At 42.4% G+C, this 24400-nt stretch overlaps 1 protein-coding gene across 1 annotated transcript; it reads left to right on the forward strand.

The window, feature by feature from the left end:
• The first annotated feature begins 1792 nt into the window (after positions 1 to 1792).
• Positions 1793 to 24400, forward strand: CTSO (cathepsin O). The gene is made up of 8 exons (XM_055405302.2): positions 1793 to 1949; positions 8870 to 8978; positions 9532 to 9671; positions 12382 to 12549; positions 14066 to 14187; positions 18659 to 18822; positions 19605 to 19697; positions 22389 to 24400. Exons 1-8 carry the CDS (start codon positions 1845 to 1847, stop codon positions 22421 to 22423), a joined length of 936 nt encoding a protein of 311 aa, XP_055261277.2. The 5' UTR covers positions 1793 to 1844; the 3' UTR covers positions 22424 to 24400.

Raw genomic sequence — 24400 nt, forward strand, 5'->3', positions numbered from 1 at the left:
TGGCTAAAGTTTCTTCACAGATAAAGGCAGACAGAGGTCATGAGGAACAGGAACCACAGGGCCCTGCTCTGTTTCAGTACTATTCACTGCACAAGGAAATGAGCAGAGATAGAATGACCAGGAAAGTATGAATTTTCCCTGGAGAAGATACCCCAGCCTTCTCCCCATGTCACTCCTGAGTTAGGGGAGTGGAGAAACAGCAGCAAGTTTGGTACACTGCTGTTCCAAACAGGAACCCTGATGCCACCAGCACAGGCCCATGAGATGGTTTGAAAAGCGGAATCAGCACCCACCCCAGAACTCCTGCATTACAATTTGCATTCAATGTGCACTTTAAATTTGAGAAACAAATCTGTGCCCTTCCAAAAGCCATCCAGGACACCAATGACAATGCACGTTACAAGTGGCCTGGTCTCCTTGTTACTACTGAATTCAGGTCGCAGCTGCTCACAGCTCAAAAGCCAAGAGGCAAGTGTGAACAGAAAGTAAAGGTGCTTTAATCAGAAAAGCCGGCAATCTGGGGAGGAGGTGGATTCATGTCCTGAGACGAACTCCAAAGATTTTGAGCAGTCATGGTATATTTTCAAGGGAAAAAATGGATGGGAGCAGAGAGTCTCAGTGAGTCAGGGAAGCAGGAGGGTGGGTTCTGCGTGGTCCTCCATAGCTGCAGGCTGGCTGACTCTTCAGATGTTATCTTGCCTGTGTGATCCACCAGCAGGACTGCTCAGGGGGCTGTTCTGGGTAAAAGGGAGCCATTCTTTAGCTGATGAATTCTTCATTCTTACTCTTTTTATCTAGAAGAATCAACACGTCAGGCCAGACATGGTGTGCATTCACGAGAGCATAAGTCAGGAGTTAGTATCAATGCCTAGGGATCTCATTCCTACAATTAGGTTTTTAAGGTTTGAAGGCATAGAAATGGGCAAAAATTAAAAAGAGCAAAAGAGCCACTTTCATCCTTAAAAGGGATCTTCCACCTTCACCAGAAAATCCTTAACCTGAAATGCTGCCAGATTAGGATGTTAACTGATTTGAACATTACTTGTGTTGTGTCTGTGGTCCATTCTCTAGGATTAAGTTGCTATGAAGTGAAATGATTTGAAAAGATAAATAAAAGAGAGAAGAAAACATGAAGAATGGGTTACTAAGAACTAAGCTGAACAGGGGAAAGCAGTGTAATGATGATAAGAGGGGGAAAGCTACTTTAAAAACAAAATTGCTATTAAACCAAGCGCTTAAAACGCGCTGAGCATCTTACAAAGCGTTTGGAATACTTTATTTAAATCTCAACACAAACATAAGAAGTGCTACCTTCAGAAACTGATTTCCAAAGATTGAACTGGCTATGATCTAAATCATCAAAACGTGGTGTATTATTTTCACAACTGTGTGTTTTGATGCGCAATTATAATCACCTGCTGAAGGAATGTCTGCGTAAATTCACAAGCATTTTGGAATTGGGTTCCTAAAGTCAGGGCCCATCACAGAGAAACAGAATCAAGGTCCTTTGGATTCCACTGTTGCCTGCATCCTTACATCTGAGATAGAGGGAAAAGAAAACAGATAAAACTTGCACTTGACGCAGGAAGTGCAGGTCACACAGCTGTCTGCACGGTCACACTTCCTTGTGAAGAGGCTCTTTTCTAGCAGAAGTGAGACTACCCCAGGGCACGTGGTCCTGGGCAGGTGCTCGCACTGAAAATAACTTAAACCCTGTAGTTTGCAGCCTGCCTGACATCCGGGCTCAGAGCCGCCAGGGCCGAGGGGGCGTCACCGTCTCAGCCCCGCGCCCCGCCCCGGATCGGCCGGCGGGGCGGAGCTCTGGACCGAAGAGGAAGCGCGGGATGGAGCTGCGGCGCCTCTGGCTGCTCTGCTGCTGCTGCTGCTGCTGGGGCCCCTGCGCCGCCCTGACCCCGCCGCTCGGCCGCCACCCGGCCGCCGCCTTCCGGGTACCGCGCGCGCCGGCGGATCCCTCCCCGCGCTTCCAGGCCCGGGCTGGGCGGGGCGGAGGGGCCGCGCGAGCCCCTGGCTTCCACCCCCGGGGTCGCCGGCCCCTTCCGGTCCCGGGGCGGAGGGCGGAGCGCGTGAGCTCCGCACGCTGGAGTCGGCCGTGTTTTCCAGCCCGGGGCTCGGCTGGGCTGCTCCGAGGTGCCCCTCGAGCCAATCCCGGCGGGTTACCTGCCCCGTCCTTTCCCGGGGCGGGAGGTGGGGCTGGCGCACCTGAGCGCCACACCGGGGCGGGGGAGTGTCTCAAGTCCAGTCCTGTCCTGGGGCTGAGGGGCCACGCGAGTGCCACCCGCGGGGGTCGCTTACCCTGTCTAGTCCCCGGGCTGGGAGAGGGGGCACCTGAGCTCCACCGCGAGCACGCCCTGCCTGTCCCCGGGCTGAGCCGGATGGAGGGACCACGCGAGCACCCCTAGAGAATAGCTGCGCCGTCCTTTTCAGGGGTGGGGGCGAGGGGGGTGGTACTCGAGCTCCATCCCCGGGGGATCGCCTAAACTCAGTCCGGTGACGCCCCCGGGTTCCAGACCCGGACTCCGTCCCAGGGTTTCTCAGGGCATGCTGACCCATAGATTGGCCCTCCAGGAAGGATGTGTGCCTGAGGGTTTATATGATACGTCCCAGGTTGCCCACTGATTTTGTCCAAGGTGGTCATAATTGAAAGGCATAGCCCCCGGGCGTTCTCTCAGCCTCCCCAGACTGTGCATTTCAGGGACTGGAACCAGAATTAGGCGGAAGAAACCTGGCCGTTTTCCGAAGGGGGACACTGATCACCTCCTCCTCAAATCAGAATTTTAACGGCAAAGAGCTAGCTTTCAGAACTCAGGGAATCCTGCCCAGTTTATCATTTTCCTGAACCCGGGCTCCTTGAACTAGCGCACACCCTACAAGTTCACCTGACTTGGTGGAGACTGATTTAGAGAAGGGTGTAGTGTTTAATTTCAGATTATTTTGAAAAGGCTTCATAATCTCAGATTGCACCCCAGCGTTAAAACTCAGGAGCACACCAGTTAGCTATCAATAAGGTTTTTCCTGAAACCAAGGAAGCTTCAAGAGAGAATGATTTAGAGTGGACCTCTGTGTGTTGTATTAATAATATCTGATACTATCTAATAGTTTTAAATTGTGAGAGGTCATTATCATGGTTTAATTTTGCTGTGAAAGAAAGTTCATTCCTAATCGGGAAGTATGAAGTCAGTAATCCTGCTGCTTATTGGAGTTGTATTTATTCTTTTTCCTGGTATTTTCTTGAGGTTTGCCAGGGATTCTGAGGCTGTGCTCCCTTCTACCCCTCCTGCTGGTCTTGAAGCCGCAGTGTGTGGGAAGTGCCAACCTCACCTGAGTCTATTTGTATTTTTGCCCAAACTAAGATACATATTTTTTATCTCCTACTTACTGCTCTAGCTTTCAAAACCGGAAGCTTGAGAACAAAGTTTTTGTGCTGCATTCTCTTCCTGCCCTGAGCTTAGTGACCTGTGATGGTGAAGTAAACCCCTTCGGGGGAAAATAATCAGTCCTAACTATCCTGGTGATGTGTTCATTGACTGAAGAAATAAAAGCACTGCCGTACTCCTCAAAAATATGTTTGAGGATTGGAATCACAAGGAGGCCAGAGTAATGAATATATCTTAAATATGTGTTATTTGTATAATTTATAAATACATGTGCATTTGTTCATATTATATAGTTACTCATACTAGAGGCCCTACCCAGACAATGGCAGCTAGGAAATACAGCTAGCTCGTGTCAGAAGTACAAGATTGCTTGTTGGAAGATAGAATTTCTGTTTTAGGTGGAGGAGGGCAGAGTGATATTCTCAGCGCATTTTAAAAATCTTGAGTGGAGAGAGCCTGAAAAATTGCCAAACCTGCCCCTCGTGGGACTTGACTTCATGAGATGTTGGTGACTCCTTTCCACACTTGCTGGAAACTGTGTTTGAACATTGATGGCTGTTTGAACCTGGGGCAGACTGAACATGAGCAGGTAGAAAGGGCCTTGCTTGAGCGTTAGGAAGTCTCCCTCTGCCCCAACAAGAGGGACTAATGTGTTGTGACTGATGCACGGTATAACTCTGGAAAACTTTACTCCTTAAAATTATGTCAGATTAGGAGTTGGTTAAGTTGAAATTCTCTGTTTACCTATCTGGGGTGAATCACGTACAGATTCTAGAAAATTCCCTGACTCCATAATCAAGTTAATTCTTTTTAAATGTTTAAAAATTAAAATAGAGTTATAAAGTACTCTCTGTGTTGTGCTGCTGCTGCTGCTAAGTCGCTTCAGTCATGTCCGACTGTGCGACCCCATAGACAGCGGCCCACCAGTCTCCCCTGTCCCTGGGATTCTCCAGGCAAGAACACTCTCTGTGTTGTGCTAGGGAGAACCAATAGGTTTTAGGGTGAAAAGTAAACAAATATGGAGGGCCAGGAGCTGTAGTTTTTGGCTCTTTATATCTTATTTAGGGAGACCAAAGAGGTCTCATGTCTACAAAGGCATTGATGCACAGTGGCTCCTGAAACAGCGTGGAAAGATATTCAGGGAACTGTTGACACAGTTGGAGAAAGGGTCTAGTTGATTCGTAATTTTTTCACGGTCTTCGGTTCATGGTGAAAGGTTTTGTCATCCCTGCCTTACCTGTTTTCCTAAATTCACTGCAAATATTCCATGAGTGGAAGTTGGGTGGCATCTGTGATCCTTGCTCACAAACTTATTCAGTTACTGTTGGGTGAAGACCAGACCCCTCCTGGGATGATTACGGGATGCCTCTCAGGATAACTGACCAGGAAAAGGGGAAACAGCACTCACCCCCGACCTTTTCACTCCGTAGAAGCTTCTGGTGCTCAGGAAGCCCCTGCTCTTGTTTCGGCCTGTTCCTCATGCTGGAACCCAGCTGTGCACTGACCTTTACTCATGCTCCCTATTTGACCAAGAGCAGCTGGTCTCCTGACCACTTGGGGCTACAAACCCATTAAGGGAATTAATGATAGTTATATGTACTCACTTCAGAATAATGTTTATATGCCAGTGCACATACAATTTTGCCTAAAATTTCAGAAGCTTGACGTTTAAAATGCTTACCTTAATGGTACATGTGCCAGTTTTTAAAAAATTATGCATACTTGGAGGCATGTTTCTTTAAATATAAATAGATCGTTTTATGGTGAATGATCCTAAAGAATGAGCCACAGACGTTTGCTATTAACAGCCCCTGAAGATCTGGATTATTTCCTCCAAATAAACTTTATCCAGAACACTTTAAACCACAATTTTCATCTAACTGAAACATTAAGAGGTGAAATTGATGTAAGAGACTCTTGCTCAGGTGGTAATTTCTAATAGTTCTAGCTTAATGCATATACTGCCAAAAATAAAATATACCAGAAACTTGAAATCTTGGGTCAAAATTTATTCATTCATTTGTTCATCTGTCTATCTATTTATCTAGTACTTTAACATTTACTATGTATAATGTAGGCTTCCCTGGTGGCTCAAATGGTAAAGTGTCTGCCCACAGTGCAGGAGACCCGGGTTTGATCCCTGGATTGGGAGGATCCCCTGGAGAAGGAAATGGCAACACACTCGAGTATTCTTGCCTGGAGAATCCCATGGAGAGAGGACCCTAGTAGGCTACAGGCCATGGAGTTGCAAAGAGTCGGACATGACTGACACGTGTAATGTGCTGACTTTAAAAAAAAGCACAATGTGAGAGTTGCAAGTTAAGTTTTGTTTGGGGCAAAATGAGAACTATAGCACGTTAGACTGCATCTTAGATAGCTCTGAGAATCTGCTCTGAAGAGGTAGCAGGGGAGTTCAGTAAATGTGTAATTTTAGTGAAAAGGGAGTACATGCAATCAAGCACGTATTTTTTGCAGAAGGTTTCTGCTGATCATGAGGAGCAGATGTCATCATGTAGGAGATGCAAGAATTGGGCTCATAAAATCATGAAGATAGCTGTCTGAAGAGCTTTCCTGCCAACTTTTCCTTGAGCACAGGGCACGTCATTTCTGATCTTCACACAAAACTTCTTTCAGGGGGTATTGAAGGTCAGCAGCTGCAATGGCACATGATTTAATCCTTGTAGAGGAAGATGGCAAGCACCTGTGGCAGGTGCCAATTTGTAGTTGATAATGAGGTGGTCTAGGTTTTCTGATTGATTCAGTGGGGAATAAGACGCAAATGGATTCTGTTAGAAGTTGGCCTCTGGTCAAATGAGGCATTTCATCAATTCCTTCTGTCAGATTGATCAAGTTTCATTTCATTCACTGCTGAGAGTCCTTATGAAAGGATTATGAATTATGTCAAGTGCTTTTTCCTCATCTGTTGAAAATATCATATGGTTTTCCTGTTTTTATTCCATGAGTAGGGTGTATTATGTTGATTGATATTCAGATACTAAACCAATGTCTCTCTTAATGAACCTCACTTGGTCATGATCTATTGTCTTATAAATTTTTTAATTTGATTTGCTGTTTGTTTTTTTTTAAGGATTTTACATCTATAGTCATGAGGACTATTGGTGTATATTTCTCTTGCCATGAGGTGTTTCTGTCTGGTTTTGGAATCAGGCCTTATATAACCAGTTGCAAGGGGTTCCCATGAATGTGTGTGTACAATTGGTATTGGCATTTCTTCTTTAGTTATATGGAATTCACCAGTGAAGTCATCTGGGCCTGGAGTTTTCTTTGTTGGATGATTTTCAGTTAGGAATTTAATGACTTTAGTTGATAAAAAGTTGTTCAAATTCTCTATTTTTGTTGTATCCAGATTTGGTGATTTTCCTTGGGGGTTGTCCATTTTGCATAGGTTATCAAACTTGTTGGCCTCAAGTGCTCAAAATATGATTCTTCTAGTGCCTGAAGCATCTTTGTGGCCCTTCTTTCATTCCCAATAGTGGTGATTTATGTGTCTTCTCTTTCTTCTTTTTTCTCTATCACAGGAGTCAGAACTGAGAAAGTGCAGGGGAGGGGCTCAGGGAGAGCATTTGACTAGAACAGAGCTATTAGCTGAGAGAAGGGAGAGAGAGGGCCTGGGGGATGTGCCCTGGACACCTTGCAGGCCAGGGCAGGGTCAGGAAGCCGTGGGGATGCATTAATCACAAACCAACCTGCAGGGGAGCCCCTTCCCCTAGTAGGACACCTGAGTGCTTGGTCGTGGGCCAGGTTGTGGGAACCTGGGCTTTCTCGCTGCAGTCTGTCTGAGAGGCCCACCCTCGTGGCTGCCATGTACTTTCCTGTGCGTCCGTAAAGGTCCTACACCCTCAGGATCTCCATCATCCCTCCAACTCACAGTGAAGTCCAGGAGATGCCTTTAGGACCAAGTAACCCTCTGAACTGCTCAGCAGTTTACAGTCACTGGCTTATCTTTGTCACACACTCGCTTTGTAGTTCAGTTCTATTTTTAGATGTATACATCTTCTTCCCAAATTATATTCAAAGCCTTGCTTCATCAAGATTATCTTTTGAATGCCTGAAACTCGATAACTGTTGATAATTTCATAGATTAGCAATCCTTCCACGTATGCTCAGTAAGGAAAATACGATCATGATAAATCCCAGGAATAATTTGCTTAAAAATAATCAGCTTATGCCATTTGCAGCAACAGGAGTGACCCTAGAGATTATCATACTAAGTGAAGAAAGTCAGACATTGAAAGACAAATACCCATATCACTTATACGTGAAACCTAAAAAATGGTACAAATAAACTTATATATAACCAGAAATAGACTCACAGACATAGGAACCAAATTTATGGTTTCCAAAGGGTAATGGGGTTGGGGGAGGTGTAAATTAGGAATTTTGAATTAATGATATACACTACTATATAAAATTGATAACCAAAAAGGTCCTACTGTATAGCACAGGGAACTATATTCATTATAATGTAATAACCCATAATGGAAAACAATCTGAAAAATAATTATATATACATGTGTAAAAAAAGTAGCTTAGAGCTATGAAGGGCATGATGTATATAAAATATGATTATGCGTCATTCAACAAAAAATGCTAATTAAGCATCTGTTGTGTGCCAGACATGTGCTCAGTGAGGCGGAAACAGAGATGAATAAGACAGACCAGCCTGGCCCTCATTTTGCTTATAGGTTTATGAGAGAGACACACAATAAACATAAAAGTGAACAAGCAAGTTTAGAGTAGCTGAAGTTAGAAACTTAATGAATGGTGGTCTCCTGAAGTTGTATTTACTCCACAGAGTTGGTTAGTACTAGCAAATTGAAGCTTGTTTGTGTAAAAGATGAGCCTAACATACTTATCACAAAATTCAAAGTGGAGGAATCTGTAAACAAGAATCTAATTTTCTCTTCAGACAGACAAACCGAGTCATCTTCCTGAGACATTTCCAGGATTGAATCTCTTTCCCAAAGCCTTTTACCCAAATGAAATAGAGATCTCTGTAAAGCTCAGATAGAACCACACTGATTTATCCATTAGTTATTTATCCCTTTTTTCATGCTTCATTCATTTTGCTAAGACAAAGATAAAGATCACATAAATACCTACTGGTTACAATTCCTACTAGTGTCTGGTATTTATTTGCAATTTATTTTCTTTTTTCCACTATATTAAATAAGCATATTTAGTGCTTTCAAAATGCTTGGTAAAGAGGAATTATAAATGGATGAGACATTCCTTTCCCAGCCTCAGAAATTATTCCTGAAGTCAGATAGTATTTTTAGTACAAAACATTTATAAATCTAATCTGTTATCTTAGATAACCTTTCATTGTGATCCACAGGAAATAAATCATGCTTTTACTTTTGCATCTGAAAACTATTTCTAAGTCAGTTATATGGACATTGCTCCAGAAAGTTAACATAGGTGATAGAAATTAGTATTTTTTCTTCTTCTAGGAAAGTCTTAATAGACAGCGATACTTGAATTCTTTATTTCCTCAAGAAAACTCCACTGCCATCTATGGAATAAACCAGTTTTCATACTTGTTTCCTGAAGAGTTTAAAGGTATGAGCTCTGGGGTTATTAGCTGATTAGTTTCCTGATTTTAATTTTTTTCCTTAATTTTTGAGAATCTTCAGTTGTGAAGCTAGTAAACTGAATAATAGTTAACGTTGGTTAAATGCTTAAAAGTGTCAAGCAAGTACCTGGTGCTGACAGTTGGAGAAATAAGTTCATGGCCACTTTCTTCTAATAATCACTTAAGAACAAAATACTATAAATGCAGACATTTTCCTGTGGCTCTGAGAAATAGCACCTCATCCCTCCTCCAGTTTTCTATGCTATTTCTGTTCGAGACCCCCCCTGGTTATGATAAAAGAGATGATGTCAATTATACTCATTTTTTATTGACTTGCTTCTGTCAGACTATTTCATGTGACAACCCGGCCCTGTTGGAAGAATTCTCATCTTTTATAGCTTTTATCTGCTCCATTGCAATTATGGAGAAGAATAAAAGGCAGACTTTATCAGAAGCTCCACTGTTTCTGTTGCAACATCCCTCTGAAAGGAATCCTGTAATATAATGTTAGCTGTCCTTTCATCTTGTGTGCGTCCTCAGCTATTTATTTAAGAAGCAGCCCTTCCAGATTTCCCCGATTTCCTGCAGAAGAGTACACGTCCATCTCCAACCTGTCTTTGCCGTTAAGATTTGACTGGAGGAATAAGCATGTCGTCACCAAAGTGAGAAACCAGAAGGCGGTATGTCTTAGGTTTTTTTTTTTTTTCTTTTTAATCACTTTAGGATGGGAGTCACTTTGGGGGTCAAGTTGAATCAAACTTGTGATGGAACCATCCTTTCAGTAGGTAAATTCACACCTCAGTCATCACAAAATGATGAGAACAGGAGACCACCCCCAGCCCCGGAGGGAGGAGATGCTGTGAGGACTAGCTTCACTTGGGAGCTGAGCTCTGCGGGTGTCCCTCCCTGCCTGCCTGGACCCCCATTCGGCACAGACTCGGGGCTGCTGCCCAGTGTCACGGTTCCCAGGACTCTGCAGAACAGTGGGTGGAAGGCTGAAGGACATGAACTTGACCAAGTTAAGTAGCTCCAAAGGGAAACAACTTGAAATCAGGCGCCTGGTCCCTCAGTGCTTCCTGAACTCTTGGGTCCATCCCTTGAGCTCCCTCAGAGACCCTGCCCCCAGCCCCACCCCTGCAGAATCACACACGTTTTATCTGTGGTCCAAAGCTGTCAGATCTGCTTTGATATGACATAGACATTCCTGGAAATTACCAACTGTGCAAAATCATAAAATGAAAATGAAAGGGATTGTAGGAGAAATGAGGTTAAGACTCCGCACTGAAAATTCATGACACATTAAAGAAAAAGAAAAGGAACAAGAAAGTAGTAAAAGTAACAGCACAGTTTTACCTGTGTCAAATGATAAACGTGTAAGTCCTGCAGTAAATGCAACCATTTACCACCATGTGATATCACTTATATGTGGAACCTAAAATATGACACAAATGAACTTATCTACGAAACAGAAACAGACTCACAACACACAGAACAGACTTCCTCTTGCCAGGCAGGAGGGGTGTAAGGGGATGCAGTGAGAGTTTGGGGTTAGCACATGCAAACTATTACATATAAAATGGATAAACAACTAAATCCTACTGTACAACACAGGAAACTATATTCCATATCCTGTGATAAACCAGAATGGAAAAGAATATGAAAAAAAATGTGTGTGTGTTTATATATAATTGACTCACTTTGCTATACAGCAGAAATTAATACAACATGTAAATCAACTATACTCAATGAAAAGATAAATTTTAAAACTTCAGCCATTTACCTTGCAGAAGTCCTGAGTGTGCCTATAAAGATTATCTGGAATCAGAGGGAAATCAGAACCCCAGATGCTGGTGGGGGTACTCATAGCCCACAATGAGCCATTTTCCTGGCAGACATTAGAGGACAGGTGTATGTGCCCTGCACCCCTGCCTGGCACAGGGATGTCAACTTACCAGGAAAAGTTGATCCCTACAGGGGTGCGGTCTCAGTTTGTCTGCAGTGGGAACCTCAACAGGTCATTCAGTGTCCTCTTGTAAGGCCAGCATTTTGGATCCAACAGTTCCCCAGTGACCATCTCATTAAGAAGAGCTCCTTTTGTTTCTCAGATTCTGTATTTGTTGTTGTGGATTGAAATTACCACCATATCATGTGCTTTATTACTGGATTCTAATGAAGAGTGATACAGTCTGAAACCCAGTCTACCCAGGAAGCGCTTACGGTGTCTTAAAGTAGAACTTTTATTTAGGAATCTTTGTACTAAAGGAAAGATGTTTTGCAGCAGCCACCACCCTCTTGGGGCAGGTGGGTGACCTGAAGCAACCTGCATTACCTTTCTCAAGGGGTGCAGAGCCTGCAGTAGCATCCCTTAGTGAATGCTGTACTCTCCACATGCCCTGGAGTTAGAGATGTAGATGAGGCCACATGAGATCTCTCAGAACTTCACTCCACAAGGACCACCAGCTGCCCTTCCTCTCTTTCCTGCAGCACCTGGTCCCAGGATTATGGCGGTTCCACCCAGTTTCAAATCCCACTCACATCTCTGCCTTTCCTGCGATTCTTCTTTCTTATGTGAAAGTCTTGATTCCATTCCCTTTCATTCCTTTGTTCTAGTTTATCCAATAAAAGCAAGTTAAGAGACCCAGAGTCAGAAAGATTGTTATCAAGTATTTCAACGAGGAACGAGTACTGTGGGTTCCTATAATTGGGACATTACCTCTGTGTTCATAATCCTGATGGGCTAACATGTCATTCATCCAGATCCTGTGCTGATCTGTTAATGAGAACAAATATGCACCATGCACCCCTGTTCTGCTCACCTTTTCCCTACCTTCTGCCCTTGGAGGGGAGGTGTTGGAGGGCAGAGCAGAGTGTCAAGGGAGAAGCACACACCCACTTTTTCATAGTTTTTCCATGATGGTTTATCACAGGATATTGAATATAGGTCCATGTACTATATAGTAGGAATTTATTGTTTATCCATCCTATAAGTAATATTTTGCATCTGTTAATCCCAAGTTCCCTGTCCACCCCTCCCCCACTCTCTCCCCCTTGGCAACTACAAATCGGTTACCTATGTTTGTGCTGACTTGTTTTTTCAAAAAGAACATCAGTCCAAGTGTTTTCCTAATCTCTAAAGTTCACTTTTATTTTGCAATGTCTAACTTGCAATCGTGATACTACCAATTTACCTTTAATGAATAGTAGGTTTTTATGCTTATAAGAGAATTTAATTGAAAATCAGCAGGATTGGCATTTATATTCTGTGGGCCTCCAGATTCTGCTCACATGATTTGATCATTTGTGTTGTCAGAGATGTTGATAGACATGATTTGCACATTGTTAGATAACAAATATCATTCTATCTCTGTTTCTATCTTCATTCTGTCTCAGTGTGGCGGATGCTGGGCCTTCAGCGTGGTAGGTGCAGTGGAGTCTGTGTGTGCGATAAAAGGGCAGCCCTTGGAGGTGCTGAGTGTTCAGCAGGTGATAGACTGTTCTTACAGCAACTACGGCTGCAACGGAGGATCCCCACTCAACGCTTTGTACTGGCTCAATAAGGTGAGTGGCTCTGCAATCTTTTAAGCTGCTTGTTTACTGTGCATTCAATCTGTCATTTACTAAATAATATTTTCATGTTTGGAAATGTAGCTAACCAGAGCTTGAATTAATCCAAAGATTTCCCGTATATCTGACTAGGTATATCTAGAAACGGGGTCTTTAGGAGGGTATTGAGGCTAAATGAGGTCATAAGGGGCTTCCTTGATGGCTTAGCACTGAAGAATCCTCCTGCAATGCAGGAGACACAGGAGATGTGGGTTCGATACATAGGTTGGGAAGATCCCCTGGAGGAGGAAATGACAAGCCACTCCAGTGTTCTTGCCTGGAGAATCCCATGGACAGGAACCTGGCGGGCCACGGTCCATAGCATCTCAGAGTTGGACACGACTGAAACAATTTAGCACGCACACATGAGATCAGCCTGGGGCCCTAATTCGATAGGACTGTGACCGAAGAAGAGAATGAAGAGGGCAGGGTCTCTGTCTCCCGTGTGAGGAAACGGCGAGAAGGTGGCCGTCTGTACCTCAAAGAGAAGGTTCTCACCAGACACTGACCCTGCTGGCTCCTTGACCTTGAACTTCCAGTGTCCACAACCGTGTGAAAATAAATGTCAGTTGTTTAAGCCCTCCACCCCAAAAAATAAGAATTGCTTCTGTGTAGGTCAGCCATCAAAAGAGAAACCAAAGTGTGAAAAATCTTATCTGAAAACTGTGTTCAGAAAATGTTTACTCCCTAATATTACTTAGTAAATGTTTTTTTTGAAGATGACCCATAAAGATGACAGTGTATAATTATTCATTTCCATAGAACTTCTGAATGCCCAGGTTAAATGGGGATTAGAGGTCAGCTGGTTGGGTGCCTCTGTGTAGATGCAGAACTGAACCCTGGGAGGTGAGACCCTGTTGCCAGGTCAGTAGCTGAAATGGGCAGCACCCTGGTCCTCTCCCCACCTCCCACCCATCCCCAGCACACACCCTGTGACACTGTCCTGGTCCAGCAGCAGTGGCATGAAGCCAGCGATAAAGGTGCTGTTGTGTACTGTGAAAAGCTGTCAAGACAGAGTTCCCAAAGTTGAGCATCCCTTTCTTCTTCGTTCGCTGTGTCTGAAGTCACTGCCAGATGAATGGCACAGAGAGCAGCAATGGAAGAATGCTTGTGAGCATAACGCATGACCTCAAAGGCGTGATAACCTGGAGCCAGAGCTGTAGAAGGAAGATGTTTATACTCTTGAAGCTTCAGGAGAAAGATGACCAGACTTTATTATCAGATCAGTGGAGGTTCCAGGAATAGGAGATATAGAGAAAACAGGAGCAAAAGACAAAGACAAATAGAGTTTAATTACCTAGGCTGTCCATAAAAAACACTTAAAGTTTTAACTTAAGATTTTCATAACTCAAAGAATACCCAGATAATGAACTGTGACCAAGTTGAATCTTAGACTCCTTGTAGTAAGTTCTGTTTGATCTTTGACACAACCGTGTGACATAGATTATGTTGGATGATTATTTTCTTTCAGCTGCAAGTCAAGCTGGTGAGAGATTCAGAATACCCATTTCAAGCCCAGAATGGCCTCTGCCGTTACTTTTCTGACTCACATTCTGGATCTTCAATCAAAGGTTATTCTGCGTATGACTTCAGGTAAATGTCTCCTTCTCTTGTGGTTTTCTCTATGTTTCTTAAGTTATTATATATTGACTACTTGGAATTAATAAATTAAAATAATTTGGCTAAGGTGACAGATTGGTCTACTACTTACTGAATATAAAAGCATCTCTGGGTCTAGATGGCATGTCCCCATGGAATCTGAAAGAAAAATCGTGAGTGACTCTGGATCCTTGAACAAAGAGGAAACCAAACACCAGCATCCATGTGTCTGAGAACGGGCTGACCGTCCGCTCAGTTCCTGGCTGCCGGAGCAGCTGTCACCTGACAGCTCAGTCCCCAAGGGCAGGATGCACAGAATCGTGATAAACGGGCAGGGTCCCTGAGCACAGTGGTCCCCACCTCCCTTGAGGGTAAAGGTCACTTACTTTCTAAATGAGCAAGTGAGCCCCTATGCTGCCAGCTCCTGGAGAGTCTAAGGTGAGTGTGTGCACAGGACCCTCCTGAGGTTCACAGTGTGAGCAGAGAGAACTCAAGGCATCCCTTGTCACAGGGAGCAGATTGAGAAAGTTAGGAAGAAATACAAGAATAATGGGCAGCAGTCTGCTTCAGAGAAAGAGAGACAAAGTGAAGGTGACTGCAAGATTCATCTGTCCTTGGATCAGAGGGTAGAGGCCGCTGTGAAAACCCACCCCCCATCACACAGAATATTAACTCTGAGAACATGGCACCAAGCTAACCACATTAGACTCTCTCTGCAAGGACACCTGCCTTTGATTGATTTATTCATTCATATATTTACTGAACCCTGTTTCAGGTTCTGGGAGTTCAGTGAATACAGCAGACAAAAGCTCTGCCCTCTGGACTATATTTTAGTGATATAGACAAGCAGTAAACCAAAGAAATAAAAATATGAATGGTCTGCTAGATGAAATAGCTTTAAAGAGAACTAAACAGCCATGAGGTGAAGAGAAAACAACAGGGGTGGGGGTTGCAGTCTCAGGATGGAAGCCCAGGAAGGGGTTCCTGGAGGAGGTAACATTTAGGGAAGACTTAACCCTGTAGGTACCTGGGAAAACACATATCCTGGCAGAAGGGATTGTATATGCAAAGGCCCTGTGGTAGACACAGGTCTGGCATAGCTGTAGAGCAGTGAGGAAGCCACTGTGACTGTCCTGTCATGTCATGTTGTGTCATGTCATGGAGAGACACACTAGACTGTAGGGGATGATGTGACAGAGGTCCTCAGGAGATGATCTTAGATGTCTTAGATGGGATGGAGAATAAAGCCCCACAGCGTGTATTGAGGGATATTTGTGAGGATAAGAGAGGAGAATGTCAGGGAGGACTCTAGGATTTTTGCCGTGAAAGACTGAAAGAATGGAACTTCCAGGCATGAATTTGGAAAGTCTAAGACAGAACTAGAGAACAGCAGGTCCACGTGAGACAGACACACAGAAAGTAATCCCAGAAAGCTGGGAGGACTAGGGTGTGAAGCAGAACCGGAGAGCCGAGTGTCCTCAGGAGACAAGTTAGTCCTGGGGGTAACCTGGCCCTCAGTCCTACCGGGACCTCCGGAAATGGGCAGACTATGCATGTCAGAAATGATGCCCCACCCATGTTAGTGTACATCATCTCCTGGGAGTTTCCCCTGACCTCTATTTTTACCATCATGCTCTCTTAGTTTTTTCGTATTTCTAGTCAACACCAGCTCAGATCATAGCTATCAGCCAAAAAGTTCACAAAATTGTCTTCTAACTCTGAAAATATATATTTACATATAAAACCCTTCTGAATCCAAAAGGCGTTGCTGCTGCTGCTAAGTCACTTCAGTCGTGTCCGACTCTGTGTGACCCCATAGACGGAAGCCCACCAGGCTCCCCCGTCCCTGGGATTCTCCAGGCAAGAACACTGGAGTGGGTTGCCATTTCCTTCTTCAATGTGTGAAAGTGGAAAGTGAAAAGTAAAAGTGAAGTCGCTCAGTCATGTCCGACCCTTAGCGACCCCATGGACTGCAGCCTACCAGGCTCCTCCATCCATGGGATTTTCTAGGCAAGAGTACTGGAGTGGCTTGCCATTGCCTTCTCCCCAAAAGGCGTAATCTAGCCTTAAAGCAGAATGATTATTCATACACAGGCTGCATCCTGCATTTTTGCTCATCAGACCTCAGGAAAAACATTTCAGAAGCCAAACTAGAATATGAACATGACTAAATAAATAAAAAGGGAAAGAACCTATCACGTGTAACTATGGACAGAAAAACTAGGATTCCATAGGGAAGATGAAGTATAAATCCATGTGCTCATCAAGGGTCTGTAACAGGTAAGACTCGCCCTAATCACCAAATCTTTGTGACAGTAATGTTTAGGAGAATTCTTAAAGACTGCAGGATTTGTGTCTTACTGATCTGCGAAAGTAATAGTAAGCTCATGGAACAAAGTTTGATAATATGATAGTAGTTCCATATTGGGCTAAAATGGAAATAAAGAAATTTTTTGGAATATATTGTAACTTGTGTCTAGCCCACACCTTTCTGAAAGATGAGTGACCACAGTTCTGGGGCTAAATGGAGCCTTTCCCTGGAGCCTTTCCCTGCTGGTCTAGACCACAGGTTCCCTCCTACTTCCTGTTTTTCAGCAACTATGAAATCTTTTTCCTGGTCTTCCCTCAAGTGGAGATCATAACTAAACTGTTTCCATGACCCCATAGTGTTCACTACCTTCTGCAATTCCCTCAAACTTCTCTTTTTCATCCTTCTCCTTCCCTCACACCATCTCTGTAAAATGATCTTTGATTTTACTGGAATAACTTACTGGATAGCTTTTGTTATCTCTAAAAGGTGGAGGCAGTTGTCTTCTGGTTAATATGAAGATTATCATGTTTGTCACTGTTGCATTAAAAAACATTCCGCAAATTTAAATAAAATAGACATTATACACTAAAACCTGTGCTGAAGAAAACTAGTTTATTAGATAACTTAGAAACAAGGGAAGGACACAATGTTTACTATAAACCTAGGGTATAATTTATGGGTTAAGTAGGCTATGAAGTCTATGCCTATAATTGTATCTTTATGTTGATTCTGAAGGTGGGTGTGGTGGCTGTGGCATGAAGCTGGGATTTGAACCAACTCTGTGGAACCGCAAAGCCCATACCCTGCATGTTCTCTTCCCGGATTTTATAATTTTGTCTCTCTTTAATGAATACCAATTATTTTTACAGCAACAAAAATTAGAAATGCCTGTAAATCTCCAAAAACTTTGTCTCCATAACAGATGATGTGAGTGATTGTTTAGAATGAACTTGTGGTTTCTATTTCAGCAAATCCCACTGGTAGGCACTCATATTGGAGAAGGAAATGGCAACCCACTCCAGTGTTCTTGCCTGGAGAATCCCAGGGACGGGGAAGCCTAGTGGGCTTCTGTCTATGGGGTCACACAGAGTCGGACACGACTGAAGTGACTTAGCAGCAACAGCAGCAGCAGGCACTCATATTTTTCCCTCATCTTTGGACACAATATCCCCTTGATCGAAACTGGTCTCCAGCTGGCAGGACGAGGGCTTATCTACTCTTTCCAGCCACTAATCCACCATGCTTTGCTACAGCAATAAACTATCAAACGCTATCTTAATGGGCTGAAATATCGGTAACTTGGTTTCAGCGTCCTGCACCCACAAAGCTGACCTTTAAAAATACAATTAATGGTTCAATTATGTACTTTTAAGATTGATGAAGGCTACATGTTATGTAACATCAGACTTTATCAATACGGGTCCAGGTGGGAAGGCAGAACTGCGTGCCCTGCTGTCTTCCCAGTTCAGCCCTAGTTCTCCTGGCATCTTGACATCCCTCCTGCCCTTTAACTACACTCCCCAGCCCCCACATTTTTGGGTAACTCTTTTCTGTCATTTTCTTTATTTGATATTCACTAACCTAGGCTGTCTGTTCTCTTGATTTTTACTTGGTATGGCAGAGGTGATGAGATATCACCACATCCAGGCTTTCCACTCTCCTTATTAAGAGAGTCCCTATATTTTAGCTTAGTACTTTTTGTCAGCCAGCTATAAAATTTAATTTCCCATCTTCCTTAAAACTAACCTTGGCCGTAGGACTGACATCTAGCCAATGAGACCTATGCAGATGTGTGCAGAATGTGTGATCACTTCTGGGATCTCAACAGGGACTTAGCACCTCCCCTTTCTACTTCTTACTGTCTGAAATATGAGTGAAATGGCTGGCACTCTAGCAACCTTCTTAGATAGTGAAGTGATCTTGGGAATGGAAGCCTCATATAAGAACCTAGATCCTGGTATCCTGGAGCCCCATAGCACTCCTGGACTGCCAGTCTTCCAGACTTATTACAGCCTCCATTGTTTAGAACTTGATAATTGCCACCAAACCTACTCCTTGCCATATACAGATTAAATATATCACTTTTGTAAGATATTTTTACCTTGGAAACTAAACTTCTTAATCAGGTGTTTGTTTTTTTTTTTCTTTTGATAGTGGCCAAGAAGACAAAATGGCAAAAGCACTTCTTGCCTTGGGACCTCTGATAGTGGTGGTAGATGCCATGAGCTGGCAAGATTACCTGGGAGGTATTATACAGCATCACTGCTCCAGTGGAGAATCAAATCACGCTGTCCTTGTAACGGGCTTTGATAAAACAGGTGAGTGCTGGTGAGATGTGATTGATAGCTTTGCAGCTTGAACTCCAGCTTGACATGTGATTCCATCCTTTAAAATGCTGAACGTTGGTCCTCTTTCATCTAAGTTCTCATGAGCTTTACAATTTTGCCCTAAACTTCCAGGTATACACACCCTGCAGATGCTCTGGTCAGTTTTTGGTAGATGCCGTGTTAAAATGACACTAAATTCTTGATCTAAATATTGGACATTCTCCATCTGCAATGTTTAGGATAATTTCTGGGAAAAGAGAAGTGCTTATTATTTTATCATACTTACCTAACAGTTCTTTTCCTTTCCTTTTTTCAAATTGCTTGGAAATGTGTATATATGTGTGTTTTCATTTTATGCAGTAAATGTAACAAGCAAAATGAATTCAAACCCCTTTTCCATAGATTGCAGTGTGACACTGGGACAGTTCAGTTTACTTGGCTAGTGTGCTAGCATTTTGTTAGTTTTTTTGTTGTCTATTTGTTTTCTTAAAACCACTCTACTTTTCAGGAAGTATTCAGTCATGTCTGACTCTTTGAGACTGCATGGACTATAGCCCACCAGGCTCCTCTGTCCATGAGATTTCCCAGGCAAGAATAATGGAGTGGGTTGCCATTTCCTCCTCCAGGGGATCTTCCTGGTTCAGGGATCGAACCCATGTCTCCTACATCTCCTGCACTGGCAGGCAGCTTCTTTACTACTGTGCCACCTAAGCTTTAAATGAACATTCTTTCACCACAGCTGTGTTCTCCAGGATCTGATTTATATTTTGTAGGAAGTATCCCATACTGGATTGTACGGAACTCCTGGGGAACTTCATGGGGCATCGATGGCTATGTCCGTGTGAAAATGGGAGGAAATGTTTGCGGTGAGTCTTGAACTGATATTGAAAATTCCTGGCTCAATGTCAAGAACGAGACTGAACAGATTAAACTGATAAGCCTGTCCCATCCATAGTATGCATCCAGGGTTCTCAAACAACTGTTACAGTAATAGTGGTCATCCTTCAACTAATTGATAAAAATAAAATAGTATTTTTTTAAGCAAGACACTACTGCACATATTCATGTTTCTAAGAGGGACTGTAGTAAAAGCCAATGTAATGAACAGAACATTATAAGATATAGCAATAATTTACCAAAGTTAACTACTTCCAAAAACCAACTTAAGAAGCTGAACTTCTCCAAAAATTTCCAAATTTGCTTTTTATAACTATATGACTGTCCATTATTTTATGTATTATAATGCCTACCGTAGGATAATCAAGAATCACTTTTTCTTTGTATCAAACTGAGTGAAAATCTGAGCACTAGTGTTGTTTCAGATTTAATATACCTCTTGCAACCTATAAAATTCTAGCAAAAAATTCTATTCCCTGGAATTGAGAGGCTTAAGAAAATACCAGACACACTCTTTTGTTGAACAATAACATTTTTGTTAAAGAAAAACAAACTAAAGTTGCTATTTAAGTATTTTAAGTGTATTCTAAAAATCTATATTCAAACCCTATTCTAAAACTTTTGATCTGGAAAATCAAGTTTCTGAATTGAGTTGATTCAAACTATATTGTGTATGAGAGCAGTTATTTAATTTCTCATTAGTTCTAACAAATATACAACTTTTTAAAAGTTGTGGTACGCCCCAGGTTTTGATATTTATGATAAAATGATAGAGTCGTTTTCAGATGTTTTTATAATTGATTTGGCATTGCTACTGAAGTTAATAAACTATTAAACAGTGGTCTATTGCCCGTAGCTGGAGCACAGTTCTCTAGTTCAAAGTGCAGTATTTGCACAGAGAAATTAGAGCAATGAAACAAATATGCTGATTTAAGCCAATCCTCTTGAATAGGACCAAATAGAGTTTTTAGCGAAGGAACAGTTTACTGAGGTTCTTACAATAAATTCTGAGTTTAAGAAAAAAGAGAGAGAGAGTTATGGAAAATTTTGAGAGCATATTTTTTTTTTGCTTCTTCTTTTATATATATATGTAAATATATATGTTATATGTTACTTTGGCTGTGCTGGGTCTTCTATTCAGCCTGCGGGCTTTGTCTTGCTGTGGCACGTGGTGGCTTCTCTAGTTGCAGAGCGCGGGCTCCAGAGCAGACTGGCTCGGTAGTTGCGACATGCACGCTCAGTTGCTCCACAGCATATGGGATCTTGGCTTCCCAACCAAGGATTGAACCGAAACTCTTGGCATTGCAAGGGCATATTCTTAACCACTGAACCACCAGGGAAGTCCCTGAGAGCTTATATTTTGATTCAACCTAGTGACAACAGCTCCATTGTTCCACTAACTGGTAACTGGAGCATTGCAGCCAGAGCACCAGACCCCAGCCACACCTCTCCTTTCAGCATCCCTGAGGGGCTTTGCAGGTAGAAGGCTGATGTGGTTCCTGAACCCTTGCTAGCTCCAGTTTATCTCTGACTGTGGAGTGCAGTGCCTGCATCTGGGCTGAGGGGCGGCTGCTGTTAAAGCTCTAGAAGGAGAGTTGCAGGAACATGATTCAGACACTGGTTCATCTTCACCTCGATCACAACTCTGTTCCCGGCCCCCACTTCTCCCAGCCCCCAACTACAAAGGGTGGTTGGGATCGTTTCTTTCTGTTCCCTAATTAAGTCTGCACACCCTGCCTGGCTAGTCATTATATAGGAGCCCACATCCTTTCTGAAAGTATTTCCTGAAAATTAAATCCTCGATAGGATCACATTACTCTCATGAACAACCACAGAAGGCAGGTAGCAATTCTGTGGCCCCAAGAAATTTTAGAGACACAGCTAATCAAAGACAAATCCAGTTTTTAAATAGGATGTTTCATCACTTCCACCATGGCATTGTGATCTGTGCTCTTTCATGCTAAGGAAACATAGCACACTTGTGACCTATTGAAATTTTGTTAAAATTCAAGTCTTAGAATTTAAAGGTTTTAAGTTATATTTAAAATAATCCTATAAATTATTGTATTGCCTCTAAAGTATATATGAGTGCATTCCATATTTCAGATACATTCATCTGTTCAGTTAATAAGATGTTTTGAGTTTTTTTAATAGTGTCTTGAAATAAAAACATTAAGCATCTCTGCTGATATTTGCTTTTGAGGTTGCCATGTTTATATGGACAGGTAACTAGAACCACTAAGCTGTTTTCTTAGTGGATATTAACTTTCTGAACCCAAATCAAAACTGTTTTAATATTTAAAAGACATGTAGTGCTCACTTCAGTGGGAATTTGCTGTATCACTCAGGGAACTCAACCCAGGGCTCTGTAAAAACCTAGAGCCATGGGAGGTGGGAGGAATGTTCAAGAGGGAAGGGACATATGTAGACCTAGGCTGATTCAGGTTGATGTATGGAAGAAACCAGCACAATATTGTAAAGCAATTATCCTTCCATTAAAAATAAATTTAAATTTAAAAAATTAGTGATGAAGGGTTAAATCATAGTGGTCCATAATAAACTCATTGTCCATAATAAACTCATTGTCACGTTAGTAAAAAAAAATAAAAAACATGTAAAGAAAAAACAGAGTAGTACTGATGATTTCCTTTTTTTCTTAGGTATTGCAGATTCTGTTTCGGCTGTATTCGTGTAACATGTTTGCCAGATTGGGAGTCGAATACGAAACTGAAGGTTCATCATGAGATCTGACACTTCATTCTTGGCGTTTCATCATTATGCTTTTGCAGCTTCCCACAAAGACAGGTTCTGGGACCTGATGATGTTGAAACTAAGCTATGAAAATTCTCTTAGAGAGAGGTGGACTGCCCAAGCCAGAAGGAAGAAGACCAGCACCACGGCTGGGAGGAAGATTGGGAACAGTTTCCTCCTGGGAGGAAGGTCGGATTAGGAAGTGTTTTAGGTCTCTTCATTCTGAACAGCTGTTATCTGGTTTTGTTTGATTGTTGTTTCTGTTTGTCATTTGTTTTTAATGACATATTTCCAACAGGATTAAAGAGAGGATAAGCAGTCCTTTTCCTTTATGGGATACAGTCACCAGCTTCAGCTGCCCCTGCACCCAAGAACTGCATGTGCCTGTCAGAGAGGTATTCCCAGCCTCCCAGAGGGAATTTCATAAGAGTTGTGAAATGCCAGTTGCTTTACCCCCCAAAATGGTGCTCACCCCTTGACCTGTGCAGAGGTCATGTGGAAAGAACCAAAAAGACAATCACTTTTTAAGACAAACAATTGATTGAAACTGAAGTAACCCATATGGCAACCATGTAATGGGAAAACCTCAAGCAGCCTTGCATGAAAGAAGAATTGTTATTTGTGAATTTTCACTATCAGTAGGATTTCAGTGCATTTTTTTTTAATGTGGACCATTTTTAATATCTTCCTTGAGTTGTTACAATATTGTTTCTGTTTTATGTTTTGATTTTCTGGCCTCATGGCATGCAGACACCAGGGATCAAACCTGCACCCCCTGCTTTGGAAACACCAAGTCTCAACCACAGGACCACCAGGGACGTCCCTCCAGCACATTTTATTTCCTCCGTGGTTCTCCCTGGATTGAGGAGCAGTTGGCCTTCCTATATTTTCTCACATTTTCTCTTACTCTCAACTGTGAAACTTTAAATCTTCCTCATGGTCTGGCTTCCCTGGCTAAAGAAGTCTCATTTTTTACCTTCTATTTCTATTTTATAACCATTTATTTGACTCCAGTTGTCTCTAAGGCTTTATCCATGTCAGGACTTCACCTGTCTGCTCCTCTGTCATGTGGAGGCACCACTCCTTTCAAAGTTCAGTCTCAGTAATTTGAGACTGTATTAGCAAAAATGTGAGCTCCCCAGCCTCTGTTTTTCCAGTTTTCTGCTTGTTTTTTGGAGACTCCCATCCTAGCTACTTTTCTGTGCATCCTTTGGTCTTTCAGCTCATCCCTGGTTCTTGAGGTCATCTCCTCTCTTGCTAAGTCAGTGTGGCTGTGTAAGAACCTCAGAGCGTGAAAACTGCTCTTCTGATTGAATATAAGTACAATCGTATCGTAGGAGTTAATACAACTGCATCAAATACTACATATTTAAGCATTTTCTCTGTAAGATTCATGGTCACTTTCCAGTCTCAATAGAAGCAAAATTGTAAAGGTAGCAACAACCACTGAAAACAATTGAGACATCCTATTTTTTTTCTCTCATGGTTGGCCTTTATCAGTCTCCTTATTAGAAAAAGAACATCCACAACAGGACACTATTTCTCTTCCTTACACCAGCCAGAAGCAATTTCAAACAAATATGTGTTGACTCAGGTTTAGAAGTGCTTCAGAATGAAAATTGATATTTTGACTAATATTGTGAATATCCAGCTGTACCAGAAAGGAATATGTCTTGATTGACCTAGTTTGTGATGATGTACTAATTCTTGTAAAATGTAAATGATTTTCTGATACTCTTTTACAAATGATAGTTTTAATTACAGAATGATGCATACTTTTCAGCTCTTTTGGATTTTTATAAAATTAATAATGAAACAACCTATATTTGACTCTGAGTTAAGAAGACTCTGTCCTTGTGTATGGCCTACACTTTGTGAACACAGTGTTAATGTGTTTTATATTCACACAGGAGTTTCCTCA

This window comes from Moschus berezovskii, chromosome 19 (assembly GCF_049115385.1).
Source record: "Moschus berezovskii isolate FMDL1 chromosome 19, NW_MosBer_1.0, whole genome shotgun sequence".
NCBI classification, from domain to species: domain Eukaryota; kingdom Metazoa; phylum Chordata; class Mammalia; order Artiodactyla; family Moschidae; genus Moschus; species Moschus berezovskii.

Excerpts from the sequence above, each read along its gene's own strand:
- CTSO (XM_055405302.2), top strand. The coding sequence starts at position 1,845 with ATGGAGCTGCGGCGCCTCTGGCTGCTCTGCTGCTGCTGCTGCTGCTGG. Across the intron at positions 9,672-12,381 it reads AAGTGAGAAACCAGAAGGCG|TGTGGCGGATGCTGGGCCTT; the intron begins GTATGTCTTAGG and ends ATTCTGTCTCAG. Across the intron at positions 18,823-19,604 it reads AACGGGCTTTGATAAAACAG|GAAGTATCCCATACTGGATT; the intron begins GTGAGTGCTGGT and ends TATATTTTGTAG.